This window comes from Culex pipiens, chromosome 2 (assembly GCF_016801865.2).
Source record: "Culex pipiens pallens isolate TS chromosome 2, TS_CPP_V2, whole genome shotgun sequence".
In the NCBI taxonomy this organism is placed as follows: domain Eukaryota; kingdom Metazoa; phylum Arthropoda; class Insecta; order Diptera; family Culicidae; genus Culex; species Culex pipiens.
Window position 1 is genome coordinate 172,819,758 of NC_068938.1, and position 17,386 is coordinate 172,837,143.

Here is a 17,386-nt window from a genome sequence, read left to right on the forward strand (position 1 = left end):
AATTTGTCTAGCTTTTCTAGTTATGGCATATATTAAAATATATAGAAGAAATTTATTTATAAAACGCTTATTTAATTTGAATAACCTTGAAAATTTAAATTTGAACTTTTTTTTAAATAAAAAAAACAATTTTTATTTCTTTTAAGTTATTTAAAAACTGTCGTCCTTGTTTAGATTGAAGTGTAGATTGTCACCAATTATTATTATTGAGCTTGAAAACATATCAAATATTATGAAAAAATACATTTTATGACTGCTTAACAAATTTCCCGGGATCCCGGGAATTCCCGGGATTTCAAAAATATTTTTCCCGTTTCCCGGGAAATTCAAAACCCGGGAAAATTGGACGCCCTAACGTAGAGGCATAGTCTAGGGTACTACAAAAAAAACTGCATACTTTTTTTTACTTAAAATATAGGAAATGTAAAAACACGGGCACCCCTAAATTTTTTTAACATTTGCAAAATCCTATCAAACAAGTCAGATTTCCAACCCATTTTTTTATAAAATTTGAAAAGTTCTTGTATTTAATGCTTTTTAAATTCCAAAAATCTGTTGAAAAATTGTTTTTTTTTTTGCGTTTTTTTTAATCGGAGCCCGTTTATAGGTGGGGTTGGTTTGTAGAAGGTCAACAGTTCATTTCTTTTGTGATACTCTAATCTAATCTAATCTAACCCTAGCACAGCCAGTCTGGAAAATGCCTTAGGTTGATTAACGCCTAGCATCCTCTTGTCATTATTAACAATTGCAGTGCCCCAATGCATTAAATTGCTTTGAAACATCACAAACGTTAAAGCGGCCAGGCCAACTGCGTAAAGTTTACCGCAAAGATGATTCGTTGAAGTGGGTTGAGTTTGAGCACGAATGTTCAAACAACAACACAATTCTGAATCTACAGGGGAGGAAGAAACGTGGGGATCCCCCGCTCACGTTCCTGTTTGTTTGGGCAATTAATCGTTGGGAGCACCATGCTAAGAAGTTTTGGTGCTCCGGGACCCTCGAGGATGGGACATCTAATTTCCGCGAATGCCCTGGACACTATTTGCCGTGGTTATAGCGCCACAACTCGCTCTACAGTTCATTTCTTTTGTGATACAACAATTATCTGAATGTTGAAGGTCAGTAGCAAAGAATTAGCGTTTTTCTTTTTTTATGATTATTTTACCTAACATTGTTCGATGCGGTTGAAAAAACTTTCAAATATTAGATAATACCATCAAAATGGCCGAATCAGAACATCAGTTTTAAACTTTTAAATATATGAAGCATAAAATTCAGAAATATACTATATTTGTTGTTCTGTATCTGACAAAATAAATGGTAATATTTTGCAAATCAGCTTCAACAGCAGTTCCGAATATCCCCAGATGATGATACTTACTGTAAAAAAAATCAAAAGATTTTTATGAAGTTTTTGTAAAGATGAAAAAAATTGTGATTGAGATTTTGATACAGATTTTTGGGATTTTATTAACTTTGCATTACAAAATGTCTAAATTTAAAAATAAAGATTCTTGCAAAAAACTTACTGAATTTATTGAACTACATTTTTAAACAGTGAGGTGAAAGAAGCAAAAATGTTTGTTTGAAGATTTATTTCGAGGCTTGTATGGAGATTTATATGAAGATTCGTATGAAGATTTGTATCGGGATTTGTATAAAGATTTGTATGAAGATTTGTATGAAAATTTTCCCTTTTTTTCAAAAGTTGTTTTAAAGTTTGCACATTTTGAATACAATTTATCAAATTGGTCGATTCAAAACATAAACTTATTTGGAAGCAAAATGAAAAATTAAAACTTACGATTTGGCTACTTTAATGATAAATATCTTTCTAATTTAATAAAAAAAAATCTTGAATTCCCAGAGAATTTCCCAGCAGCTAAATCCTGCCGAATTTGCTTTCAGACTCCCGGGCCCTCGTTATCGCCATCAGACATGAAAGACGACAATCTGTCCGAGCAATAAATCAGTCCGGACCCGGGCATTCCCAGACTGGGTTTCGCTCACCACTCCCATACTAAAACCTCTTCTCTGCTTTCTTCTAGAAAACTCCAGCCACTACGTGCTCGCGTGGAAGCGGGACATTGCCGTGCTGACGGCGGGCGGGGTCAAGGTGACCGTCAACCCGCGGATACGGCTGATGCCGATCCAGGGTACGGCCGACCAGCACGGAGCCCTGTCCACCGGGTACAACCTGGAGATCTCGGACGTGCGGGTTACGGACGCCGGCGACTACATCTGCCAGATCGGCTCGATGGAACCGAAGGAGATCGTGCACACGCTGGAGGTGCTGGTGCCACCGAAGATCGACTTTGTGTCGCCGCAGAACAAGCTGGACGTGCACAAGGGTGCCCCCATTCGGTTGGAGTGCCAAGGGTCGGGCAACCCGCCGCCCAAGATCATCTGGTCGCGAAGGGTGAGTTTTTTAAAATGTTTTTTTCTTTAGAATTTTTTTGTTTAGATAAATCATAAACTTGAGGAGAAAACCCATAAACCTTTTTAATGAAAAATGTTCCCTACTCGCACGTGCAAACCTCAACTTCATTTGTATTTCCCAGCTTAATGTTCCATTAGCAAAAGCCACAACAACTGCTGCCTGTCTAATTTTGGGGCCCCGATTTGGTCCGAATGTTTTCCACCAAAACGACGATCCCGACGTCCATTAAACTTTCCACAAAAACCAATTAGAATCATCCCTCTCGCAGTTGCAGATGCGCATTCTACAAACGAAACGTCGTTCGTCCGGTCGGTCATCTGGTTTTTCACTCGTCAAACGGCCGGCTGGCAATCATTCCGTCACAGGACCAAAACCGCCATTAGGTGTCAGTGCAACTCTGTGTGTGGTCCACGTGTGCCCTCCTAATGGTGACCCCAAAATGCGCTCACTCAAATGTCCGCTCCCTCTTCAATTTCAATCTTAATCAGCTTGAATAAATAGGCTGCCCCGTCAGGATCTGGCTGGCCCCCGGCAAAGCGAAACCCGAACCACGTGGCAGCGGTCACATAATAAACTTTGTGCGAGTTCGAACTCGTACGCACACGTCGAATGCGACGTTGCAGTTGACCGATTTCCCCGAAAATGGTGCCATTTTCAACAAATTTCCAAAACCTCTAAACGATCCGGGGTTAGCCACTCGACCATCCGCGGGGGTCAACAGTGGGTCACCCTACCCTAACAATGAACCAAACTGAGCTCTGTTCCTGGCCAGCCAGATTATGGTCACCCACACAAACGCACTCATTTTCGCACGCAGCCACACACATGGGTGAGCTCGCATCGTCCTTCGTCTCCCCCCAAAAAAACAACGCAACCAGAAACGAATTTGTTTGTTCAGGCGGAAAATTCGTTTTCCTAACGCCAAACTTTTGTGTTTTCCCACACAGTGGGTCCTCAACCCATCGTTCGGCTGGGTTGACCGACAAAATGAAGAGTGGGAATGTGTGCTCTCCACAAAACCAGGATGCGATGCGTTTTACATCGCCAACAGGACATTCGTCCTGGCGGGTGACGGGGGTGGCAGATTTGGGGTTTGGAATCCGGAACTCCGGAACGAAATAGGGTCGATGGGGTTAAGTAACAATGCTTCAGAAATTTTTTGTTGAGAAAATCAATCGAATTTTGTTTTTACAAAAAAAAACGTTACTTAATCCACCCTTAGGTGGTTGGTGCCTTCCGCTCATTCAAAGGGTAATGCTATCCAAAAAAGACACGCTCGTGGGAAGGTCTTTAAATTGCCTATCCAAAGATAGATCGCATGATATATTTGGAAAACGTTTTCATCTAAATATCTGAGAACTAGCCTCCAAAAAGTGTATAAATAACTCTTAAGTGCTTATAACTTTTGATAGGGTTGTCAGATCTTCAATGTTTTGGACGCGTTGGAAAGGTCTTTTGATTACCTGTTCAACGACGGGTTGCATGATAGATCCGGACAACGTTTTCATCGTGATATCTGAGATCCGGCTTCCAAAAAGTGCATAAATAACACTTAATTGCTAATAACTTTTGATAGGGTTGTCAGATCTTCAATGTATTGGTCGCGTTGGAAAGGTCTTTTAAATACCTTTCTAAAAATGTATAACATGCTGGGGTTTCTTACAAAAACCACCCTTTTTACAATCTTCCGGACTTTAGTCAAAATCGTTTTTTTAGCATAACTTTTGAAGTACTTTACTAAACTTCATAATTTTCAATAGGGACTTATGAGACCCCAAGACGAATCGAATGAGACCAAAACGGTCCAAAACGGTTAAGCCAGTGCTGAGATAATCGAGTGCATGTTTTTTGGTGCACAGACCCACATCCCTACACACACACACAAACATTTGCTCAGAATTCGATTCTGAGTCGATAGGTATACATGAAGGTGGGTCTAGGAGGTCTAATTGAGAAGTTCAGTTTTCGAGTGATTTTATAGCCTTTCCTCAGTAAGGTGAGGAAGGCAAAAATATTTATAGCATTATAGCTGAAATGTGTTACTTATTTTTTTTCAGTTAAAAAATGAGCATAGCTATCATTGTACTGTAAAAAATGCAATATTAAAATGATTGATTAAAATTATTTTTTCATAAAATTTCAATTCATTCTTCCAATGGTCTAAAAAATCTAAATTTTATAAATGCTTTAAACTTTAATCTTCAATAATAAATGAGCAATTCTGTACAAAATCGGCCGATTCCACGCATTTTTATATTATTATTTTTTTAATTTTGCTCAAACTTGACTAAACTTAACAAGTCCGTGATGGTGCAAAATCTGGATTTATGATTTTTTAAGTAGTGTATTTTGTGAAATATCGAAAATCTGCTCAATAAAATTATTGAAAATATTTTTTTAAGCAAAATCGAATTAGCAATCGAAAAGTACTTGACAACTTTTTGATAAAATATAGCGTTTAAAAGTTAGGGGAGAGTGGAAGGACTTGATCCTCGGGGACACTTGATCCCAAGCCTGTATCTCTTCAGCAAGTGGGTAAAAATTTTGCTTTGTTCTAGAAAATTGTGCAAGATTGATTCAAACTCTCTTTAGAAAACAAAGAAAAAAAATGTTTGAAACGAGTTACACACATTTTTTTTCTAAAAAGTGCTGCAAAAAACCTCCACGAGATCTTTTTTCTTTGTTTTGATATGTATAGAAAACATTTAAAATTCATTCAAAAATTATTGTTTATACATGAATTGTTTGATAAACTTATCAACTACGAAACCCTTACGCATTTGACGTAAAATTTATCGTCATACTATTTTTACAATCAATTGTTTAAAAAAGTGCGTTTAGGGAAACTTGATCCCTGCATTTTTACAGTCACTGGAATCAGCCTCAAGTTTAATTAATTGGTTTGATTTTTCTTACATGGATTCCTTTAGTATAGTTGAGGATGACTTTCTGCAGTTTGAACCATTTTACAAATGTTTTGTAAACAAAAATTACCAGCTTTTTGAAACTTTGAACTTTGGTCTCAAAATTCATACTTTATGTTTTTAAATATTTTACTTACTAAACTTGATTTATTTTGAACACAAACGTTAAGGTTTTATGTGAAATTGCTGTAACTTATGGAAAATCAAAAGTTTGGATGAATAAAAAACATGTGGCTTAAGATTCTTTAAAATGTTGAAAGAGGATCAAGATACTCTTAACATTTTGGAAATGATTCGCAGAGTTCTTCTGATTGAGTATCTTTATCAGCCAAACATAGTTGAATGTTTAAGCTTTCATTTCATGCTAAACGTTCATAGTTTGGTTAGAAATTGACAGAGTTATGTACGATAAAAAATAGGGGGATCAAGTCTCCCCACTCTCCTCTGTAGACAACTGACTTGTATTTCTATCGTGCACCTAATGTTGGCAAATCAGCAGTTTGCTGCACGATTACAGCTCCGTATCAAGCGTTTTCAGCCCATAGCAAGAACTTTCTATTTCTTAATAGGAAGTGAGAGCAAGCAAGTTTCTATCAAAACTATCGCAAATTTATTTATTTTAATTGTGAAAATTGCCAAATTTAACCTGCCAAACTACGAGAATTTCCCCTACCTACTATCAGGTTTATATTTTCGTTTTTTTTTGGGTTTTAATTCTAGAAATAAAAGTACTTCTAAAAAAATATATTGAAATTCTGAGAAAAAAATCCTACTACTTTATATCTGAAACATTGAAAATAGGGCAATTAGTTTCTAAAATACAGCCTCACAAAGAATTTGATTCAAAGAAAATTAATTTCTCTAAGTGTCATCTAGCCAGTAAATTTCAACTGACGATATCTCGCTAGAAACTATTGGTCCGATTTTCATGTTTAAAGATTGAAACTTTTGCGCAATTTTCTGATCTCTTCAAAACATTTTTTAGAGGTGCTTTTCTTTCAAAAATTATATTCTAAACTCGAAAAATCTAGAAAAAAAAATCGAAAATGTATGCTAAAAAGTAGCTAGGGGAAATTCTGATATATTTGACAGGATAAGGACTCGGTTCCAACTCAAATTTGCAAATTTTGGGAATAATATAATTCGGTCTGAAATATGAAATAATGAAAGTTATCTATTTTGAGACCTTTTCAAATATTAAGCTTAATTTTAAAATTCTGGTATGTTGGGCAGGATTTTAAGACCTTTTCAAATTGAGCTTAATCTTAAAATTCTGCTATGGTCGACAGGATAAGAACTCAGTCCCAACTCAAATTTGCAAATTTTCGATAAAATATAATTTGGTCTAAAATATAAAATAAGGAAAGTTATCTATTTCAAGACCTTTTCAAAAATTAAGCTTAATTTTATAATTTTGAATTTTCGCCTACTTTTTCGAAAGGTCCTTTGTTTCCGTGGCGCATTGGTTGTTTTGAAAAAGTAATCTTACAATTTAATTGTATAATTACTATAATTTCTTAAGTAGAATTTTATCCTAGAAAAAAACTGCTTCAACACTATTATTTTCTTTTTCACACTTTTACACAATTTATTATATTTTCGTTTTTTTATATATATTTTTAGTTAAATTATTGAAACTTCCACATAATGATAATAATTCATTACATTTTTGCTAAAAACATGATTTTCAGAAGTCCAGAAAATTACATCATTTTTAGATGTGGAATCAATTTGCAATCAACTAAGTATTAATTAAAATTTTGTTAAGTGCATCGTTGTCATATTAAGGTCACATACATATTAATCAATTGGTAAAAAAATACTGTGGAGATAATGGTCATGCTTGATAGATAGTTAAACAGAACAACTAATTTTTTGAGTCGAAAAAAGCATTTTCTGTTTTTTCCGAAGTTGTTCAAATACCTAGTTTAAAATCAAGCAGAAACCAATTGTTTTTTTTTTTGTTTCAAAAATACAAATTTGATCATTAACAGACAAAAAATGGGTAATTCTCTACCAACTCACACGAAATCGGGAAAAGTTGCCCCGACCCCTCTTCGATTTGCGTGAAACTTTGTCCTAAGGGGTAACTTTTGTCCCTGATCACGAATCTGAGGTCCGTTTTTTGATATCTCGTGACGGAGGGGCGGTACGACCCCTTCCATTTTTGAACATGCGAAAAAAGAGGTGTTTTTCAATAATTTGCAGCCTGAAACGGTGATGAGATAGAAATTTGGTGTCAAAGGGACTTTTATGTAAAATTATACGCCCGATTTGATGGCGTACTCAGAATTCTGAAAAAAACATATTTTTCATCGAAAAAAACACTAAAAAAGTTTTAAAAATTCTCCCATTTTCCGTTACTTGACTGTAAAAAAATTTGGAACATGTCATTTTATGGGAAATTTATTGTACTTTTCGAATCTACATTGACCCAGGAGGGTCATTTTTTCATTTAGAACAAAATTTTTCATTTTAAAATTTTGTGTTTTTTCTAACTTTGCAGGGTTATTTTTTAGAGTATAACAATGTGTTACAAAGTTGTAGAACAGACAATTACAAAAATTTTGATATATAGACATAAGGGGTATGCTTATAAACATCACGAGTTATCGCGATTTTACGAAAAAAAGTTTTGAAAAAGTTACTTTTTGCGTTCCTCTTTGTTTCGTCGTCCGTGTCTGTCGCGGGTGACCATGAACGGCCATGATCGATGACGACCAACTTTTTCAAAACTTTTTTTCGTAAAATCGCGATAACTCGTGATGTTGTGATCAGTAGTGCGGTGCCTGTGGGGACGCGAAGTCCTGTTTTTTCGTGTTATTTTCCATCTCTTTTGTGTCGCTGTTCGAGTGCATGGGGTGATTGGTCATTATAATTAAATAATGGCATCAGTAGTGCGTATCCGAAGTATTGAGGATTATTGAAAAACTTTTAAGTGAGCTAAAACATGCTTAATATGGTATGACGCAGGAAAATATATCTTTAATTGTTTTTAGTTGAGTTGTTTGAGTTTATTTCTATTTCCATTGAAGCTTTTAGAAAAAAAATCGTTTTAAGTGGAAGGTGGGGTGACATAAACTTTGAAAAGCAGCAACGACCTTTGTGCTATAAAAAAAATATTTAAAAAAAGTAATCTGTAAAATTATGTATCATTACAAGTTTAAACAGGAACCCCTCTTAAATTTGAGCAACATATGTTTTTAACGATGACAATGAATAGATCGGATTTTGCATACATAACCTCAAACAGTGAACAGCCAGTTTTTGACAATTCAGCGCCAACGATTTATTTCAAGAAAATCTACCGCGGTAGATCCAATCCAGTTAAATAATGCCATTTAGGTGTCGCAGATCGTTTAGTTTTGAACGTAAACCCTTAAATCAGAAAATTATGTTGGCATACAACCTATTGAATAATTCAGCTATCTTTCTCGAGTTCCAAAAAAAACGAGATTCGAATGATGAACTTTTTTTACCCCACAAATCCCCCATCCACACAGTAATTTCCCAGGATGATGGTCGCTTCCCGGAATCCATTCGCTCTCTATTTTATAGATGGAGATATACGGCACGTACACTTCAGTGCTCCATGCCTGAGACATCCAGGACAACCAGATATGCCTATGTGCGGTCAAGTTCAAATTCTGTCCATGCAATGATCAACGTTCCGAAAACTGTGTGGACTGCTGACCAGACCACGTGTCCTCCCCCACGTGTACCTTTTCTTTTGTGCGGTCGTTGTGCACTGGAACAAAAATTGTATAAAAAACAGTTCTTAAAAAACAGTTTGATTTTTTTTCTGGTTTTTATATTATCATTTTAAGATACACTTTAATCCATTAGTTTAAAATTTCATCACCAATAACCATCTTGTCTCGCTTTCAGAACAACGTCCTGCCGAACGGGGAGGCCAACAAAACGGGCCCGGTTTACGATCTGCTTCACGCCACCCGTCACGCCAGTGGCCATTATAAATGCACCGCCGATAATCGGGTCGGCCAACCGGACAGCAGGGACATCCTGGTCAACGTGCTCTGTAAGTATAGTTTATTTCCGCTTTTCAACCGGTACCAATGCCAGTCGACTGGACTTCCCGGGATCCGGTCAAGAGTCTTTTTTCAAAAGGGCGTAATCGATTGTTTTGCAAAAAAATCTTCTTATGTTTATATTTCAATTAATTCCTCAAAACAAAATTGTTGTAAAATAACAAATTTTTATTTTTTGAGATTTTTTCTGAAAATGTACAGCATTTCAAAAACACTCCTAAAATTTGCACTCGGGCACGCAATTGTGCCCCGCACCGGAAATGGGCGGTAAATTTAATCATAACAAGGTACAAAGCTCACGGACCACGAACTGTACTGGGCCGTGTGTGTGAGTGTGGGAAATTGCCAGGCCCCCTGGTCAGTTGTGAAGGGCCAGCCGTTTTTGCTGTCCGCAAGAGGGGTTTTGGTTTTCTGGGCGGACATAAATACTTGATAATAGGACGCCAGTTAACCTCGACTCCACGGGAGTGCTCGGAACACGTTTAGAAATTATCTGCTGAGGGGTGTTAGTTGATGGCCACTTTTGCTGATGATTTGATGGTAAATATTGCGAGCAAACAAATCAGTTTCTAAAATCATTTGTTTTCAAGATTGATGTTTTTGGTTAAACGAGCAACAAAATCATTTAAATAACTTTTTCTGTCAATACAAAGCGCATAAATTGATGCCTCTGTGCTCTCTTGTACTACACGGAGAAAAATGAGTTCCTAAAATCGTGAACAAGCGTTCATGAAAATGGAAACCACGAGAGTGTTCGAATCCCATGGTACGATTTCGAAAAACGTATCATGAAATTTGAACACTGTTCGTGGTTCCCATTTTCATGAACGCTTGTTCACGATTTTAGGAACTCTTTTTTCTCCGTGTAGGCTTAAGGGTGCACATCAACGAAGGAAGTTGTTATTCAAAAATTGGGTACTTAAACCCTAAGTAAATTTTTATGTACAATGGTAAAAAACAAGATTTAAAAACATTTCTGATCACTTTTTTTCATTTTAACGCAATCAACAATATCAGCAATCTAAGCTTCATTTTAGGACCCAAATGCCATTCTTATGGACCCAATCTCACAACAACGCGATTGTAAAATTAGTCAAACTTTGTTGTAAATTACTTTGTAGACAATGAATGTGGGATGAATGAAAATCATATCGATTGCTCCCGTAGTTTTAAAGATTCTAAAATGTCTGTAACAAAATTCTGGGTGCAAAAGCTCTGGTTGATGTGCACCGTTAAAAACAGTGAGTAACTCATTTTGGACGGATATCCTTCAAAATCTTGAAAGACGGCATAAAAACAATGCAAAAGTAATATTTTTCCCACAAAAACCAATCAATTCTCAACGAGACCCAACCCACTACCCCCTCACACTGCAGACTAGTCTCTGCAGATTTAAATTTTCATCAAATTTCAATTTTGCCGGATAATAACGGTCCACACACCCACCCAAAGAGCGCCACCATAATTCCAGGCTCCAATCTCGTAAATTGCACTCCTTCTTCAGACCGAGGCAGGGCACTTAATAAAATTAGTCATTTCAGCATTCACATATCTGGGGCAGCATATCTCGGTATTTCTCTCCATGAAATGTGCCCATTAAAGCAGGAGGCAAGTTCCGCTTTTGAGACTATTCTTCACCCAGGATTTGGTTTGTTTTACGTTTGAAAGCCTCCATTTCGAGAACTATACCATAAATCCTATTAGTGCAAAGACCAGGGGAGGAGGTTGAAATCCCCCGTTCCAGTTCTTGCCATAAAATATTCACATCTCGACAGACAGTGTTTCTCCTTGAGTGCAGCAAAATATGTGTACTCCAATTTCACACTATTCGTTAGCACTGGCAGAGATTTATCCTCAGCACTGGGAGCACTGCCCTAGATGAGTTGGAATAAAATGTGGGTAGGCCGGGCAGATCGATTTCTGAAGTGATGTACAACTTTTTAAGAAATGTTTGTGTGATGACCTAATCTTGGGGGCTTGTTCAGTTGTTTCCAGCTGAACTTGTTTATTTTTTGAACCGTTTATCATTCCAAAGTCTAGCAGTTCTCTGTAGATAAAAAATATGAATTCCGTGTTATTTTTATTTAATTAATGAATAAATAAAAATAAATAAACAAATAAAAAAAGCTTTTGTGGATATACAGTGCGTAAAAAAAGCAGGTATAAATGAAAAATTGGTAAAATTACACCTTTTAATGTGTAATTTCAGTATAGATAATTGTATTAAGCATTTAGTTTTAATAGATCTTTTCACTCAACTCAATACTCCCAGAAGAATGTTTTCGAGAGATTCTTGCACGTAAGCACAAATAATCTCCTTCGAATAAATCATTGTACGAGCCCGCCTGCCGGTCCTGTTCAAAATGTACGAAAGATCTTGACCACTTGAAGCACCCTCTCCGGATCTCACTCCGGACGGGACGCTTTCTGCCCATTAGCAGAGAGGGGCCATCATTGTCAGATGCTTTTAAATCGAAATTCAAATGTCAAGTATAGGACCCCCCACTTGGGCGCCCCATTTCCGACGCCGTCGCTTTGCTGGGAAAATCCAAAAGGAATAAAAAAAATACCACCTACTCTAAAGTTTTTCCCTCCGCCAAACCTCAGACACACCTCACTTTCTTCCCCACCTCGAAAGCACATAATAATGGTCTCAAATGGCTCGGAAGTGCTGTTTTGCATTTCGGGGATCGCCCCACCAACGACTCCGAGGACCTAATGTAACCGTTTTTGTACGTGGACTTCTTGTTTTCACAAGGGCCTGTCCAGAACAAACCAAACCTCCCAAAAACCATCCAACCAGCCAAGAGAGGGAGAGTGAGAGATAAATTTCCCTCTCGAGTATCCCCGGCAAACATTAGTTAACTTTTCCTGGGTTGCAGCCCCTACCTAGACCACCTCCGAAAAGTGCTGAATTATCATCATACATGTGCGACCACCCAGTCTTGTTTTCTCGGACCGGTTGGCTTGTTCCCTGTTCTGTTTCGGTGTTTTGGATGGGCTTTTACTCGCTCTGCCAACATGACCGACGACGACAACAATGACCGACGATGGTTGTGGGGCGTACTTTGGAGTGGCGATTCTGTAAGTGGAGAGAGGGTAAGAGGGCCTGTTTTGAACAACTTTAATTTTTTTTAAATTAATCATTCTACATTGTAATTTGTAGAAGTTCCAAGAATTTAAAAAAGTAAAACTCTTCAATTTGTTGATTTGAAGACTTGAATATTTTGTCGCTGGCGTGCTATTTTGACGCACGTGCATTTTGGGCCACATTGAGTTAAGAACGCCATTTTGTGCAGCTCAAAATGTCTCACCATTTGACCTTTCCACAACCCCAAAATTCGATTTCTACCGGAAAAACTCCGTGCATTAATGAAAAAAGTTTCAATCGTGTCGTGCTATCTTGACACACCCTGAAAAGTGCTGTAAGTGCCACACTTCACGTACATGCCCGACTGTTGTGAATATTTGTAATTGTAAATCGGGACTTTGACAACCAAATTCAACCAAACTTCGGTGTTTGTTATTGTTTGCATTGCATGTCCTTTTTTTTTGTTCGACCAAGGTCAAACTTTACAACGCCCTTTTCTCGGAACGTCCAAAAGCGACGTACGACAAGATCACTAGCGTGCCCAGCTCTTTGAGGAAGGTGGGGCAATAAAATGGACGTTTTGAAAAATACGTCATTTGTGGACACCCCCTGACCAAATTTAGAACAAATTTCTGAGGATGGTGGGGCAGTTGCCCCGTGTTGCCCCACCCTGTGCACGCTAGTGGACAAGATAGCACGACAGCGTCGATTTGAAAATTTGAAGATTTGAAGATTTGAAGATTTGAAGATTTGAAGATTTGAAGATTTGAAGATTTGAAGATTTGAAGATTTGAAGATTTGAAGATTTGAAAATTTGAAGATTTGAAGATTTGAAGATTTGAAGATTTGAAGATTTGAAGATTTGAAGATTTGAAGATTTGAAGATTTGAAGATTTGAAGATTTGAAGATTTGAAGATTTGAAGATTTGAAGATTTGAAGATTTGAAGATTTGAAGATTTGAAGATTTGAAGATTTGAAGATTTGAAGATTTGAAGATTTGAAGATTTGAAGATTTGAAGATTTGAAGATTTGAAGATTTGAAGATTTGAAGATTTGAAGATTTGAAGATTTGAAGATTTGAAGATTTGAAGATTTGAAGATTTGAAGATTTGAAGATTTGAAGATTTGAAGATTTGAAGATTTGAAGATTTGAAGATTTGAAGATTTGAAGGTTTGAAGATTTGAAGATTTGAAGATTAGATGATTTTTTGCTAAAAGATATGAAAATTTGATGATTTGCAGATTTGAAGATTTCAAAATTTGAGTTTTTTTCTGGTTTTACTTTAATTTTCCTAATACCTCAGGGTTCCAGATTCACGTACCGTAAACCGGGGCGACATTGATATTGTTTTAATTTATGTTCGGAATATTTTCCAACTGGTAAGGGTTTTCTCAAGACTATTATTTTTTAACATGTACTAGTGTAGGCCACACAAGGTCCATGCACTATTTATAAAAAAAAGGTTTTTCAATAGTGTTTAAAAAAATGTTGCGTTGAAAATTCTTATTTTAAATACCGGGGTGACGTTGATGGTCATAGTTTTTGTTGTTAAAATCAGGTTAAATGTGTTCAAATTTTATTTTTACGTCGAATGTACCATCGCTAACGTTGCTGATATAGTGTTTAACAAAAATATCTATGTTTACAGTTAGTTAACTATGTTTATAAGTTTTTTAACAAAATACATATAAATTTTAGGTAAAATTGCTAAAAAGTCAAAATTTTGCCTGAAATTAGTTAAAAATAGTTTTGGTTCTAAATTTATCAATTAATAATGCATTTTAAACTGAATTTGAACGCGAATCAAAAGTTTTCACATTTTGTATAAACTTTGTTTGATTGAAAATGCCTTCAATATCGGAAATTTTATTTAATTATGTTTCAAAAACACACAATTTTTATGATTTACTAGAAGAATCCCAAGAATCCGAAAATGCATTCCGTTTTGCGATTTTAAATCATGTACATTAAGAAAATCATGACACTTTGAGAATATGAAAATAATGCTAGTCATCAACGTTTTCCAAAGAGTTAAAGTTCCCCCAATAAAATCAACAACAACAACAACGTTTTATTAATAGTAGTAAACTAACTTTTTAAACTTTTCAAAATTTAATGAAAACTTCTCCTAAAAGTACCTTGAACCTTTCTCTACCCCGGTCAGTATGATTCCATACAATTCCGTACGTTTTTTATTTGTGCTCTTCATTTTGCGAAAAATATCAAACCTATCAAAGTTACCCCGTTTTAAAAAATAGTACATTTTAACCACATTCGACTCACTATCAATATAATTGTTCAAAAAATCAATTTATTCCGTAATTGAATATAAATCTTGTTAGAGGATCTTCGTAGCACCAAGTTAACGTCAAATACCATAAATCATCAGCCTGAATTTAGGACAAAATAACATAGTGCTCCTCCATATACACTCAAAAGAAGACGAACCCGTTTTCCGTGATAAGATATGTGGAAAGCATACAGTCCGATTCTGAAGACACGCAAGAAGCATACTCTACAAACCCTTTTTCGAGCGGCAATAAATTGTTAGAGTAACCAAAATTCTTAAAATTTTGTTCCAAAAATGCCAATCTTTACCATGAAGATTTCTGGAGTTTTTTTTGAAAAGGACCAATAAACCAAATTTTCAGTTTTTGCTTTTTGGGTGTTTTTAAATACCCCTGACTCAAGGCGGTTTTAAAAACACCCAAAAAGCAAAAACTGGAAATTTGGTTTATTGGACCTTTTAAAAAAAAACTCCAGATTTGTTGATTAATATGGAATAATAATAGTTTATTTTAATGATTATCAGAATTAATACCAACTGGTCACCCTAACAACCTCATGGGAAAGGTACAACCCACATGTTGGATCCGGTACGCATCCGGAAGCGAGAAAATGGTTGTGTCCCTTGAAACCTCACATAGAGCCATAGAACGACTGACACAATGTGCCCAACCCCGTCGTACGTTCCGGAGGGCTTCCGGTTCCCTCAACTGTCCGGCAAATGGCCTTGCCATGTACCAAGATTAACCGCAAGCTCACATAAATTGTATCTTATTCCCAAAACGACGTCCATTTGTGGACGACGTTGCACTCTTGCCGAAGAAATGCTTTTCCTACGATTCCCACAGACCTCAACAGCCGATGTCGATAAAGAGTGATAAAAGCTAACCCCATTTTCTTGTCTGTGTCTCTCGATTTTTTTTTCCTCTTTCACCTCATCTAGATCCGCCGGAAATCGAAGTGGAGCAGCAGATCGTTCACAGCGGTGTCGGACACGAGGCCCAATTAGTGTGCATCGTCCATGCCGAGCCGGCCCCGAACGTGATTTGGTACAAGGAAACAACCCAGCTGGGCACCACCGAGCAGCACTCGCAGCAGGTACGGAGGATTTTTTTCTGTGAAATTTAGGATTTTTGAAACTACAGGCCAGAATGCAAGGGTTTTTAAGTGCTCATTCTTCTTATATTTTGGACAATACTTCTACCATAAACAAACTCATCAAAGATCTTTTTGATGCTCACAAATCCATATTTGTTTATAAAATCAGTTGACTCGTTCACAGAAAACCTGTAATTTCGAATATTAGTTTTATTTAAAACTAGTCAAATATATTTCTATATTTCAATTAATATTCAATAAAACAAAACATTTGTTGAACTTAAATTCACGAAAAGTGCAATTTTTTTGAACTCATGTTCAACTAACCAAAACGTAAAGGGTTTTCCTGTCCAACTGTGTCTATCCGCAAAAAGGAAGCACATTTTCCAACCTAGAAAAACCAGACTGGTCTGGCCATGTTTCCGAGGTTTGGAGCTCAATTTGGTCTGGTCTGTGCTTCCTTGCTTGTCCCAGTGAACATCGGACAGAGACATGCAAAAAAGGGGGAAAGAAATCTCAATCGAATTGTGGCCAATGCGGTTTGCATGGTTTTGATGCGTCGCACTTCCGATATGGGTTGAAGGAGAAGTAGTTTTGATGGATTCTTCGGAAGGAAATGTGATTTGAGATTATATAATTGTTTTTAAACAATTTATAAAGATTTGGTTTACACAATTTTCACTTCAAAATGAAGCGAAATTGAAAAAAAAACTGCTCAGAGTCCGGATCAACCTAAAAGAAACACCCACCCACACGTTCCAGCTTACACAATCTCGGTCCCCAGATCTAAACGACCCCATCCAAAAACTCCATATGAAAAACGACATCAACTGTCATTAACACGTTTCACCCACAGTTCAAGCTGCCCCCGCTCCCTATCTCCAACAAAACCATCCAAAGCTTCTCATTGAAATACAAACTGTTCGTTTTAACCCACCTCACCCCAAAACCCTCCGCCACAATTATCGTAACCCTTGACGGTGTAGGTACCGCCCTATTCGCTCGACGTGACAAGTGCCACCGCGCGCCGCCCCTCGGATGATGGCAGGAAACGACACATAATCGTATGAAAAACAACACACCCACACTCACCAGGACGTACGTGGGCACGCCACTTGAATTTAAAACATTTAGCAATGTTTCAAACCACCCGCGCAAACCTAACCTAGAATTGGCAAGAACGGGACATACTTGGTACGGAAAAAATGTGCGAAATCTGAAGAATCGTGGTCGCGAACAGGGTGACCAGAAGTTGCCTAAATTTAGAAGTTATTGTGTGACTTAACGCCTAAAGGTAGATAACGAGTTCAGCACGAGAGCGCGTCGCAACGAGTTCAGCTTCTTGGCTGGTTGCTTTGGTTTCGTTTCGGCGCGAAGGAAAAGAGGGGGGAAAGTGAAAAGAATGAGAAGATTCCAGCCAGTTCAGCACGAGAGCGCGTCGTAACGAGATTTAAATGATAGGTTTTATTTAGTTTTTGCTGTATGAATTCCAGTTT

General features: G+C 37.0%; 1 protein-coding gene across 1 annotated transcript in view; it reads left to right on the forward strand.

The window, feature by feature from the left end:
* Positions 1–17,386, forward strand: part of LOC120421874 (opioid-binding protein/cell adhesion molecule-like) — a 483,066-nt gene that overhangs the window by 453,409 nt on the left and 12,271 nt on the right. The window contains exons 3-5 of the mRNA XM_052708923.1: positions 2,049–2,419; positions 9,253–9,403; positions 15,736–15,890. Of these exons, the coding sequence (XP_052564883.1) occupies positions 2,049–2,419; positions 9,253–9,403; positions 15,736–15,890 (677 nt within the window). The remainder of the gene's footprint in view (positions 1–2,048; positions 2,420–9,252; positions 9,404–15,735; positions 15,891–17,386) is intronic.